General features: G+C 32.2%; 1 protein-coding gene across 1 annotated transcript; it reads right to left on the bottom strand.

Annotated features, from left to right (window-relative positions):
* Positions 1-2,089: 2,089 nt before the first annotated feature.
* LOC110020645 (aspartate aminotransferase, cytoplasmic) lies at positions 2,090-13,565 on the bottom strand. Its single transcript, XM_020718817.1, has 12 exons — positions 13,302-13,565; positions 13,116-13,187; positions 12,952-13,013; positions 12,021-12,104; positions 10,992-11,091; positions 10,775-10,895; positions 9,162-9,325; positions 8,381-8,518; positions 7,663-7,784; positions 6,490-6,584; positions 2,550-2,670; positions 2,090-2,375 (listed from the first exon to the last, which is right to left on the bottom strand). The coding sequence occupies exons 1-12, from the start codon at positions 13,506-13,508 to the stop codon at positions 2,291-2,293; spliced, it is 1,371 nt and encodes a 456-aa protein (XP_020574476.1). The 5' UTR covers positions 13,509-13,565; the 3' UTR covers positions 2,090-2,290.
* Positions 13,566-13,998: the final 433 nt, after the last annotated feature.

The following is a 13,998-nucleotide window of genomic DNA, read 5'->3' as shown; positions in this document are numbered from 1 at the left end:
ATTTGTGATGTGAATTCTTGTCCAGCTCCCCACCTCTAATAGATGTGGCGAGTCAGAAGATCCAATAATCTCCTCTACCCTCTGCTTCTTTGTCACCGCCTGCTTCATCAAATTGGACCCCTCAAGTTTGGTCCCTTCGACATTTTGTTTGTTATCAGTTGTTTGTTTCTCTATCTTTCGACCTATTCTTAGTCGGCCGACCCTCTTGTGAAGATTTCTTCTTCAGAGCTAGTTAAGATCTCTCTGGTTTTCTTTTCTTCTAGCCCCCTGAAGGGTGAATCTCATAACTAGGAAGCTTGAAGGCCCTCATTAGTGCTTCCTCATTCACAGTTTTTTTGCACCCGATATTCTCATCCTCAGGTACAAACGATTGAAAGGAAAAAAAATTTCATAAATTTAGAAGGGAAGCGTTGTTCGCACCTTATCTATAGGGACAAGCAACATGAAAATCCAGAGAATATAATTATTGGTATTGTTTATTACTCATTAAATAAGCAATCATTTCATTTAATTCTCTTACTCTTATGGTAGTTGTCACTTTCATAGAAGTGAATCATGGAACTAAATAGGTACATCAGAAATGTGACTGCAAGATCCTTGAGGAGATTCAATGGATAACACTGTGAAAGCAGTAAAAGATCGAGCTATCCAGCATCATTTCAGTTGGTCAAATCATTGCCCGATATAATTAAAATTCATCTAATCCAAAGAACGCCGATGACAACTTAACAGTTACAAAAGCATTCCAAAGATCAACGATAGATTAGCAGAACTCTCAACTAGTTTTCTATATAGATTTATCGACCGAAAGAAAGTTCTCTATCAGATTGCGGTGATGCACCCTTTGTCTGATGGAATAACCCTTCTTGAGGATAATAGCCTTCATGCTGGATTCACTCGAAAAAGTTGACTGAAGATCTGTCGTTTGGTTGAATACTTTTGTTCAACCGAACTAAAATTGTACGACCAAGTCGAGTAGTTATGAATATGAAATGATGTCAGTGACAATTACAATTACACAACAACACCAATAGTAATTATCAAGGTCAAAAGATGTCGAAATCAGTTAAAAAATATGTAAAAGTGTAATGACTCATAAATTCATTGTAACATTCTCATTAAGTGAGAGAAAATAGTGTAATTTATTAGACATCCTTCTGAGCTGTAAATAAGAGGGTCATTTTCACAAGAAAAGACTATTGAATCTTTCTCCTGAGACTTAGCATTAGTTGTGGCCCTCTTTCTCCTACTTCCCCTCATTCTCATCTGATTTCCTTGGGCGTTCAACAAAATGATTTGTCAATCTCTTAAAATAATTTTACAGTTCTTCTAAGGATCTAATTGTTCAATGCTTGTGGATGACACACAGCTTCATCTGTTATTTTATTCTCCATTTGAAATAAATATTTTCTGAATTTAGATGAGAAAAATAAGAAAATAAAATTGAGTTAAAACTCGTCAACACTAAACAATTTATTTAAACAAATAAATCTTCCAACTCAATTTTTTGAAGAGCTCATTTGAGATTAATTTTATTTTTTATTTTATCATAAGAGCCTATTTTTTTATTTATTTATTATTTTATTTTAAAATAAAACAATTTATTTTAAAAATATTTAAAACATATTTTTTTACTATTTCAAGGCTTTCACTGCCGCTGCTCTGATCACCATATAAGTTAAATCCATTTTAAATTAAATAAAAGTAAAAACCTCTTATTTCTTTTTAAACAGAATATAAATAAAATAAAGATAAAAAATAAAAAGAACAGTGAGATCCCAGACAGCTTCTTCTATGGAATCACTTTTTATTTTATTTTTTATTTATATTTTAATTCAAAATAAAACAAGTATATTTTAAAATTTACTCAAAATACTTTATAATTATTTTTGAAATTTTATAAAAATAAATGCATTTTTTAAAGCAAAAAATAAGAATACACAAAATATTAAAAAAAATAATCCAAATAAGACCCAACAAGCCATCATTTTGAAAAATATATCAAGGCTAAATGACAAACAAAGTCAACACCATTATAAGTATATGATGAATGTGATGCACATGCAGCTTTTCAAATTCTTACAAGAAGAAAAAAAAAAAAACTGAAAATTAAATTAATTCATTCAAGCCAACATAACTCATTTAGAACACAAGAAGTGTTCACGAACAGTAGCATTACAGCCCCCCAAAGCGTTGACAAATTTATTTTATAAATATATTGTACTTAATGTTAACCGTAGCTATCACAAATAGATGGAGGCGAATTTTACAGGCAAAATCATTGTGTCAATTAGTTGATACGAGTAACAGCAGCATGAATAGCATCTGCGAGATGAGGAACTGTTTTTGAGCTCAAACCAGCCATACTGATCCTCCTGCAAGCCAATAACAAAAGCAATAGTAACTTTCCTAATATCTTTTAAGCGAGCTGGCTCTTGAACTAATGAGTCAAGTTGGGGCTAGCTTAAACTTTGCTCAGTAACTCCTCGAGCTCAGCTTGCGAGCCATGCACGTAAGTATAAACTATAAAGAGATAGATTGGTCATTACCCATCAGAAGTCATATAAATGTGATATTCCCTGGTCATGAAAGCGACTTGCTCACTGTTAAGGCCTGTGAAGGTAAACATTCCAATCTGCTTGACAATGTGACTCCAATCACCTGGTGTACCTGTAACCATAGAGAGCTAGTATGAGAACAGATGAAGGGTCAGATATTTCTAACTATGGCCATAACAAATTGTAAGATTTACATGCATGCCAATCGATTCCTATGTATTTACATATATAGGTCATCTTATTGATGTATGAAGAGGTCTAAAAGTTGAAGTGATGAGCGGTATAAATGTAAAAGTAAAGTTTAGGCGTTATTTATGTAAACAATAAGAATTGGATGGTATCGAAGTAAATGCACCAACAAGAAAATTTAAAAAATCTCCAGTGCAGCTGACGCAACTTTTCTTAGTTTAGTTTGTTCATCACAATGATTAGGTACTTGCGTGATTCGTTTAAGCAACTTAGTCAGCGCCTCATAATATTAGTGATGCATGGCATGCATTATAGTCTGTACGATCAAAGGAAACATTTAGCAAACTAGATTTAGATATGCTCAGGGACTGTTTGGAAGCGTTTTTTGTTTCATGCTTATTATTTTTGTTTTCGAAAAACAGAAAAAAAATGCACTTTTTATGCTTTTTTTTTAAGTGTCATTTTTAAATAGTTTCCAAAAGCACAAAAACACAAAAATGTTATTTTGCATGTTTTTAAAACACTTTCCCCAACACTGTCCCGATATATCTGCTTATAACTTTCGAACGATGCCAATGTTGATCTCGAGCCGAGCCAATCTCCTGTCGGTGATCTCATCATTGCTGAAAACCTCTTCTACTACGACAAGCATCGTTGCTTCTAATGGAGGCTTCATCCTCGTTTGAGCTCTTTGGAAGTTTTGTTACGAAGTTACCAACGGAGTATGACATGAATTAGACTTGACTTGGTCAAAACAAAAGCAATTCAAGCTTGAGACGAGCTTTCACATATTTTTTAATACTTGGCTTGCTTAAACTTTTGATGTTCATATTTGATTTGTACTTGTTTATATTCAGAAAAATGTACATACCTAACACACAATTCTTATGTATTTATATATCACATACTTAAACACTTACATTTACATACATAACATTTTGGTGCTTTACACTATTCATGAAGAGTATTTGACGTACACTTATCCGCGACATAGTGATTGAGGGTGTAGTTTCCCACCGTTAAATCACGAGTTCAAATCACATATATTGAAAGGTATAAAAGTGCTATATTTGATGTGACATTAAGGATTTAAGTGTGATGTGTGTAAACATGAAAGTTTAAATGAAAGATATGTAAATACATAAAAATTTTGTGCTATGTATGTAAATGCTTCTATTAGGTACTTGATTTTTTATATTAACTACAAGCAAAAAATTTTAATCAGAACACGATTTTTCATAGAAAAAACTTAATTTGTACTTGATTTTTTATATAAATCAAGCTAGTAAATTAGCTAAAAATTCAAATTAGTACTTGATTTTTTGTAAAAAAAATTATTAAATAATTTTACAAAGCTAAATAAATAAATAATTCAATAAGTATCAAATTAACTTCTAACTAGTTTATAGAAAATAAATAAAATAATATATAAGTTATAAGTAAATTTTTTTTACAATGAAATAATATTAATAAGTAGTAACAAATAAGTTCAATGACATAAGAAAAAAAAAATTATATTAAACTTATATTCATATTCATACAACAAGAACAACAACTTTTTATCCCACTGAGTAGGATCGACTACATTAATCTTTTTTTTCCATTGTGTCCTATTGAGTAGGGGTGTAAAAGAGCCAAGCTTTAGTGAGCCTAGGCTCAGTTCGTGTTCGGCTTGTTGATAAATACCACAGTTCATGTTCAACTCATTTATATATGGAGATCAGAAAATTTACTCGTGTTTGGCTCATTGCTTTCTGAGCCGTACACGAGCTGTTTGCAAACAATGAGTTGTTTTGATAGCCCTAGTTACACAACCGCAACATGTTAAGAATATGAGTGATATTTAAATCTTATTATTTATATTAAAATATTCATTTAAATAGAATTTAATATATATTTATTCTATTTTCTAAATTATAATTTTAATTGAATATAAATCTTTGTAGCCTTATAGTAAATTAAACTATTTAAAAATAATACTAATCAATTATATATATGTATATATATATATATATACATATTCGAGCCAAAATGAGTCGAACACGAATAAACAAGATTTTATTTGTGTTCGGCTCATTTGTATATCGAGCAAAAAAAAAATATTCGTGTTTGGCTCGTTTGCTTAATGAACGAATCGAACACAAGCTACTTAACGAACCGAACACAAGTTGTTCGCGAACAAGTCGTTTTGACAACCCTACTATTGAGTGTCATATTTTCATTTAATTCTAACAGATTAAGATCATTTTTTTTATAAAATATGCCCAAGTCCTTTTAGGTATACTTCTGTCTTTCTTAACATAAATCAAATTTAAAACATCGACTCTTTTAATCGAGTCATTAGATGGTTGTTGTTTAATGCGACCAAACCATCTAAGACAACTCTTTCTAATCTTGTTTGCCACTGGAGCTATACCAACCCTTTCACAGATAGATTTGTTTTGTATTTTGTCTCTAAGTGTCAAACCACTCACCACCTAAGCATTCTCATCTCAGCAACACTTAAATTTGTTTTATGCTTATCTTTTATAGGCCAACATTCTGTGTCATAAAGCATTGCAGGTCTCTCAGGTCTTAGCACAATCTTATAAAATTTTCCTTTGTCCATGTGGTACTTTTATATCGCACAATAGGTCCGATGCATTCCTCCACTTCAACCAACGAAGCTGAATTTTATTAATAACATACCTATCTATATCACCATCAAATTGAAAAATAGACTCGAGATATCTAAAGCTTTCACACTTTTTAATAAGTTGATCACACATAGTTACAACTCCGCCACTAGAGCTACTAATACTAAAATTAGATTTCATGTATTCAATATTAGATCGACTCAAAAAAAGGCCTTTACACTCCAATGTAGACCTTCATAATTTAAGTATTTCCTGATCCCTTTCTCTGGTCTTATCCATAAGATGGTTATCATCAGAAAAAAAGTATACACCAAGATACATCCTTATAGAAAGAGGAAAAGAATCCAGCCTTTTTTGCTAGTTCCTCATTTGGACCTTTTCTCATTTAAGTTCTAGAATTAAAATTTATTATTTTCACTGTGTTCCTCCTCTTCATTGCAGAGGGCAGCAAAATCACTCACCATCATTTTTCTTATACCACTATATTTTTCGTAAGTGCCTTGTACATATAGTAAATTATTTGTTAAAAAAATTATTTTGTGATCTTAAGCTATTAGTTTATACTATTGCAAACATTTCATTCACTCGATTTATCAAATTCTCATACTACCATAAATATGAATAAATATGCTAGATGGTCCAACAATTGTTGCGTTTCAAATTTTTTTATTGTGGAAACTGGATGAGTTGTATTGGTATAACACAAGCATCATGTGATCAATAAGGAGTAATTGTTGTGTTTTAAGTTCTGTAAGAAAATTCCAATAAGGATGATATCTAATTGTTTTTAAGACAATAATTTTATGTGACAAAGATGAGCACCTCGCCTCTTTCTTCTCAAATGAAGTGATTATAGGAGTCACCTCCTCGATTGTTTCTGCTTAATCATTACTTGTTACATTGTCAAATGAAAGAACAGTTTAAAATAAATATGCTAGATGGTCCACCCACTTAAATAATTTGCATTCCTTTGGGTCCCAATCACACGAAAGAACATAATAAAAATTGCTTCAAACATGATTTCTATCAGCAAAAAAGGGAAAGAATTTTATTTACCTCGTTCATGCAGATTTCTGTCAGCAAAAAAGGGAAAGAATTTTATTTACCTCGTTCATGCAGGGTGTCAAACAGCTGTTTACGCATGCTGATTATACGATCAGCCATCATTTTCAACTCAACCATCCATTCATTGTACATCTCACTGAAAAAGTTCAAAGCCAAAATTGCATATTTGCTAAAGTTAATATAAGAGATTCAAGGGGGATGCAGGAAGAAGAAATAAATGCTACTAAAGATATCAAACGAAAATTAAAAAAAAGAAGGCATTGAGAAAATACTATATGTGTTTTATTATATTATAAAACAGTAAGAACGCATAAAAATAATACTATTGTTCTTTCTTTGCGTATTTGGCCTCTCCATTTCACTCAAGCTATAAGCTTTTTCCTTGAAAGTGGGCTCGGACACTAAGGCTTTGTTTGAATTAGCATTTTGATAGCTTTTGTCATCTTAGAAAATTGAAATATATATATATATTGTAAATGGTTGGGCTATAATACTTTTCTAGAAGTGCTTTAACAAAACACCATTTTGTAATTATTCTAAGGTCTCGATTAGAAGAGTTTTTTTAGTGCTTTCTGTCCTACAGAGAGTTAGAAAGTCATTTATTTTTTGTTTGTTTGGTTGTGATTCTTTTATAAAAACGTTTTTAAAAAAATTATTTGTTTTCATATCGAGCTGCTATTTACCAATAGCTTTAAAATGCGGTTTTTTAAAAACCACATTTTGAACAAAGTTTTGTAAAAACCGAAGCTCCACCAAATGAAACCTAAATTGTGAGTTCTTCATACGTTTAAAACACTTTTTCTAATATAAATCACAGTTTTTAAGCAAATTTTTAGAAAAGAAACCCAAACAAACAAAGCTTAAATCTGGTTCAAAATCGTAGCCTATTCTTATACTACATACGAGTCAGAGTATTAAGTTTTTAGGTTCAAGAAATTAGTCTTATGCATGCTTCAACTAAAAGTAAAAGCAGTTCAGTCATTCTCACAAATTTGTTTGACAGCATATGTTTAACCTCATTCACGCTACTAATAAAATGTCATTTTTTTGTTTATTCACAAGGCATTTATGCAGGCACAATTATCAAAAAATAAAAAATTAGATTAATTTGGGTCAGTTTCCTTCAATACACCCAAAATAAATAAGAGCTGCAAAAGATATCCAACTTTCAAACCCAAATCACACCAGTGCGATAATTGAAGAAGATCCTTTACCTGTTTTTCAGAATTGTCGCCACTATAGATGCACCATGTATAGGAGGGTTTGAATACATAGGCCTGATTACAAGTTTCACCTGACTCTCAACTCTGACTGCCACATCAGAAGATTTGCACACCTGCAAGGAAAAAAATGGAAGCTTGACGTAAACACACAAACGGGAAAGTTTCCAACTCTCAATTTCTCAGTTTTACAGAATCACCCAAGCACATTAATGGCAAGGGTAATTTACATACATAGCAAACAATTCTTGTACTTACATATCTCACACCTAAACTTCAAAATTTACATACATGGCACTTTGGTGTTTTATACTCATGCATGAAAATGTGTATTTAACTTTTAAAAAGTTGTAATAGTAGAATTTTTGATGTGATATTAAAGACACCTGTGTGTAAATATGAAAGTTTAGGTGTGACATAGGTAAAGAAATGAGAATTGTGTGCTATGTATTTAAATATCCCTTCAAGCAAATAGCAATTATACCATACTGGTGTCGTTGAAACAGGCAATACAAAAGGTGTGCATGTGTGCGTTGTCGAGTGAGCACGGATTTGATGTTTCTCCTTATAATTTGAAAAGATGTGGTATTGTACATTTGCATATTCACAAAGATGCAAAATTTAGCATATAGGAGTTAGAAATAGCACAATAGCACTTTCAAGGTAAACAATCAACAATCCAATCGATTTCTCGATGGAAGAAGCCTCTTACAATGCTCAGTGCGCCAACACGTTCTCCATACAGGCCCATGTTCTTGGCATAGCTTTGAGCGGCAAGGCATTCGCCACCATCGGCAACAAAGATGCGAACAGACTGAGCATCAGCGTCAAGACTTCCACTTGCAAAACCCTAGAAAAGATCTTACATAAGACACTCAAAAGTAAAGAAGCAAACCGAGCAAATAAAATACCGTGCCATGCAAATTATAAAAAGCATGCAAGCGTTGGTCATAACCAGCTTAAAATGATTAATAATGTAATATCACATAAAGAGAGCTGTCAAAATAATGCTTTAAAAAATATTGGAGCCACATTGGAAGATTGCAAATCCATAGGAAGATTTGAATAAATAGTTACATTGAGTTTGAAAGTTTCAAAAGCTTTTATGATCATCATATCCAGTAATTAAGTCATGATGATTAACCAGTATCATCCAGAGAAACAGATAAATTATCAGCAACGTGCTTGACTTTTGACCAATATATTTAAGATTTACGGGCATACCACTTAATTACTATGTATTTGCATATCTAACACCTAAACTTCAATTTTTACACACATGCCATCTTACCTATGAATGAAAAGATGCATTTCACTTTTTAAAAATGAAAATGCTGGTATTTTTTATGTGATGTGAGAGATTTAGGTGATATAAATACAAAAAAGTTAAGTTAGGTGTCAAATATGTAAACACTTAGGACCTGGGTGGTATTTATGTAAATGCCTCTAAAAAAAATCTAATAAACTTTTGTTGTGCATATGCCCATATTTACCTGATAAGCGCTGTCAAAGAAAGGTAGCAATTCCTTTGATCTCATCAGCTGTCTGATCTGCTCCCATTGCTCGAGGGTGGGATCGACACCGGTTGGGTTATGGGCACATGCATGTAGGAGCACTATGGCTCCAGTAGGTGCAGAACCGAGATCTTCCAGGAGGCCTGCCCAAAATTTTTCAGAAAGAAAACCATGAAGAAGAGCATGCTAGCCTGATAAATATGAAAAAAATGTAATAATCCGCAAAACCCATTCTGTGAAATTGAATTATATAAAATTTAAAAAATAAGTCGGTTTTAGAAATTGCTTGGTGATTAAATTGATCAGATGTAAATACAAACCAAGATTTATTCGCTAAATTCAATTTGATGAAAAAGATAATTTACTTGGTTATTAGTGAGAATTGCATTCCTAACTTCACAAGCATAAATTCATCAAACAAAGTTATACTTAAATCCAAGATAGCCAGTACTTTTTTCCAATATCATTTGAATAAAGACCAACTTCAAACACAAGCATTAATTCTTTAGTAAAATTCATCATTCAATTTTAGAATATACATTATTGTTCAACAAAAAAGCTAGCTTACTTGCTTACATTAAGCAAGAAATATATATATATGTATATATATATATATACAAAAGATAGTATTAATATAAGATATAAGACCTTTAGAGAGTTCGAATATTTGGTAGTTGAAATTATATGGTAACAATCGGATGGTACTAAAGCAATAGATAATGCATAAGAAGTACGCACTTTTTTATCATATATAAAAAAAATTTATTAATGATAACTATATAAATTATTTTAAGAAACAATTGAATCATTTTGAAGAAGTGTTCTCTTGCCACCACATTTCCGTGTAATTGTTGATACGAATTTACATTTAAAAATTGATTATACCACATCTAAAAGTCTAAAACCAGGCTACGAGAAGAAACGAAATAACACCCGAAAATAAATAATTTGAAGATATAATAAACTTGAGTTTAAAAGCATTTGCTTTTGGTTACAAAATAACTATAAAATAAAGAAAATATAAGTGAAATATGCTAGAATGAAATTAGAGATTTGAATGGTTCTTTTGCTCAAATAGCTTATCATTCCAAAATGATATCATCAGTATCTAGAGGCTTCATGGGCATTTGAGTTGCAAAAAAAATTTGAGAATTTATGAACAAACTAACCAAGAGACACTAATCAAAACATTTAACACGATATTTTCATGACTCTTTTTATAATTAATAAATACATGATGCATTCATTAAATCAACTTGATATTGTGAATTTCTATTCCTATAATTCTAGTTAACCATTGGAATTCAATTATCCATTTAGATGTGATGACCGAGATTATTTTTAAAATTGAAAGAATGTGGCCATAAAGTAGGAAAATCACATTTCACATTTTAGATACAAGTATGGATTTACATTTCAAATCATTTCGATTAGACTATATCTTCAGTAAATTCTTCTTACCCATACATTGCTTGCATGGTACTCAATCATTTGTTGTTAAAGAAAAGAGAAAAAACAAAAATAAACTTCAAATGATAGACCAATAAAATTAAATAATATACTCAATAAGGAAAGAATTTTGTCACTCCTACCATGAAAATTCAGCCCTCGTGTTGCTGGGTCATAATAACGATAGTACTTGACAGCCAAGCCAGCCAATGTGAAAACTTTTGGATGGTTTCCCCATGTTGGCTGGGGAATGTAGATAGTTCTCTAGAATAAAGGAATGAAATTTTAATAGAACTGTTAAATTACACCAAAATTACCATAATAAAAAATAATACTTAGTTTTTAACGGAAAGAACCCACTTCATGGTAATGCCTTGCTAGAAATTCTCCTCCAACCCTCAATGATCCAGTACCTGATAAGCATTGCACTGTAGCCACTCTATTTTCCTGAATGGCAGGGCTGTTTGCAAAACGCAATAACCTTAGCAAAATATCAAGTCCAACTTCATGCAGGAATGGGAGGAGTACAAATAATAATTATACAAATTTAGACAACATAAGCTAAGAAAAGTATTTTGCATGTTTGCTTTGTTTATTTTAGAATCAATATTGAACTAAAATCTTGTAGTAGAATACCTGCTAAATGCATGGAAATAAGATAGTACATAAAATACTGTCGATATTTAACCAATGATTAATTTATGTGATTGTAGAGTGAATGCATATGAAGTAAAAAGTGTAGAAAGAAGAAGAACAAACTTGATCCGAAGGAAAATAGAAGCAATGTAGATTTCAAGAAAACAAAATTTGGCCAGCTATTCCATAGCCAATAATGCAAGCAATCAAAAAATCTAAGTTTTAAGACGGTCTAAATAATAAAAATATGTTTAGGAACTTTCTTAGATAGAAGATTCACTCAAATCATTCCGGTATTCTATGTATTCCTAAAATTTAACTCTAAAATAAATCAAAGCCACCAACGTAAAAACAGTTTACTCCCTCAGAAAGAGAATTACTTGGAGACATAAATAAAAAAAATCCACTAAAAAGGCTACTTGCTCCTTCTAAATAAAATTATCTTTCAAAGATCCGATTACCACCTGGAACTTCAAATCTCTAAAATGGTCAGTATAAAGATAGGTCCTGAGTCCTAACAATACTATTTGTTTATCTGCTGCACCTTATGCTTTGTAAATCAAAAGAAAAGCAATAACTAATTAACTTCTGCAAAAATCTCTTTTATAATGAAAATTCCCTAATAAGGAGTCTCCCATTGAATGAGCTTCATATAATTCTTCACCATTTGACAAGAGCATGAGTATATAATTTTTAAACACCAAAAGAACCTCTAATTGTAGATTATATTTTTTGAAACAAGCGAGCACTTACCTGCCGGCTCCAAATATAAGCTTAGCACTTAATTTATTGAAATCCGACAATCCTGTGATGGGGAGATACTCCTTAACACGCGCCCTAGTAAAAATCAGTAGAACATAATAAAAACAATGTCCTAGTTAATATTGGCGGCAAGTAATACTTTTGATTGAAACAAAAATTACAAACAAAATACCAACTGCAAATGAATGAGATTTAAGTTATAGGAATTAGTAATTCCAATAAATCTGGATTTATGGGATTTACTAAATCCTAAAGGTGTTAAATCCTAAAACTGTCTAGCCATAGATTTACTAAATCCCGTAAATCATGAAAAACTGTTTGGCAAGTTCTACTGGAATTTAAAAATATTACAGCTGTTGGACTGAAAAAAAAAATTGCTAACTTAAATCCTCACCCCACTAACTTAAATCCTCAGATTTGCAGGATTTAGTAAATCCGAATTTACGCCGAAATCGGTGAAATCCGGAAATAACAAATTCACGGCTTTATTTTGTCCAAAATGACTGTCATCCTGCTTAAATCCCGGGATAAATCCGGTGCCATACTCTTTCATCCATCCTCACATTTCATAAATTTGAAAATAATGAAGAACAAGCAAAAGAAGATTTCATTAAAAAAAAGACTTTTGGACCATGGAAGTAGAGTACATAGAAAGCCGGATAACATAAGCATCATCCCATTAACACGCCTGATGTCCCGATACTATAACTAAGCTAGAGGAGGACTACGAAACAAATGATGTTAAAACCAATTTGAATCAAAGAAGAAATGGAAAGACGAATTCCACAAGAAATTCGACAGAGAAACAATTTACCCCAACCATTTGAACCTTAATAAATTCCCCCCAAAATGAAAAAAGAAAAAAGAAAACATAACTAGGTAACGCATAAATTGTAAAGATAAAATAAAAAGAAATGCATACGGATCGTTGACCAGTAGCTGCTCGGCTTTCCTCACCACGTTCAAAACAAGCGGCCTCCCTTCCTGTTTCAATTACAAAAAAAAAAAAAACAGATATGAAACACAAACAGAAAATTAACAAAACGATTTGGGACCTCCTCATTCGCATAAATCATCGACTCTTACCTCAGTCCGATAGGCGCCAACACCCAAATTAACCTTTACGGGGCTCGGATCCTTGTTGTAAGCAACCGTCACCTAAGGATTCCCCACATAAGCAACCCAGATTCAAAGAAGAGATTAAATAAAGCGGAATGGAATCCCTAATCAAAGAGAGAGAGAGAGAGAGAGAGAGAGAGGGAAGATGATTACTCCGAGGATCGGATCCTCGGGGGCCTGCGAGATGCTGGCAAACACAGAGGCGGCGGCGCCGTTGGATCCAGCAGTCGGAGACGGCGAGAGAGCGGGATTTTGATTCACGGAAGCCATGGCCGGGGAATGGCCGGTCAAGTGATTGGCGAGGGTACTTAACCTCCAGTTTGTCGTGGGAAACTGCTGGCTCACGTTAGCATCTTCCATCACTCGTATTGTTTATCTTACGCGCCAGCGCACTTTGACGAGGCTAGAGGTATATTTCAGCCTGCGGTTTTATAAAGCACCGGCGGTTGTATGGTTAATTTTTATCTTTTTTAGTGGGCATCAAATTTTAGAGAAAATTTGCAGATATAAAGATATAAGGCGTACGTAGTGTTGCATATATCAGATAGATTATTTAGAGGGTATTGAAGGGTTATATCTGCGTTGTACCTCTGTAACCTCTTACTTATATATTATAGTAAATTTCGCGCTTCTCTTTTCATATATTTGCAGGTTACAGGTAGGTTATAGGGGTATAGTATTGATATAATCCAGTACTCTTTGAATAAACTCTCAAACATATATCTTTCTAAGCAAAATTTTCTCCAAATTTTCGAAGGGAGATGTAAATAAATAAGATTTGTGTGTGTGCTGCCTTTACAAATTTACTTTTTATTTAAATAATGTTATATATATATATATATATGATCAT

This window comes from Phalaenopsis equestris, unplaced genomic scaffold (assembly GCF_001263595.1).
Source record: "Phalaenopsis equestris unplaced genomic scaffold, ASM126359v1 Scaffold000106, whole genome shotgun sequence".
Lineage (NCBI taxonomy): Eukaryota > Viridiplantae > Streptophyta > Magnoliopsida > Asparagales > Orchidaceae > Phalaenopsis > Phalaenopsis equestris.
Note: the sequence above shows the minus strand (reverse complement) of the source record. Positions and strands in the feature narration are given on the sequence as shown.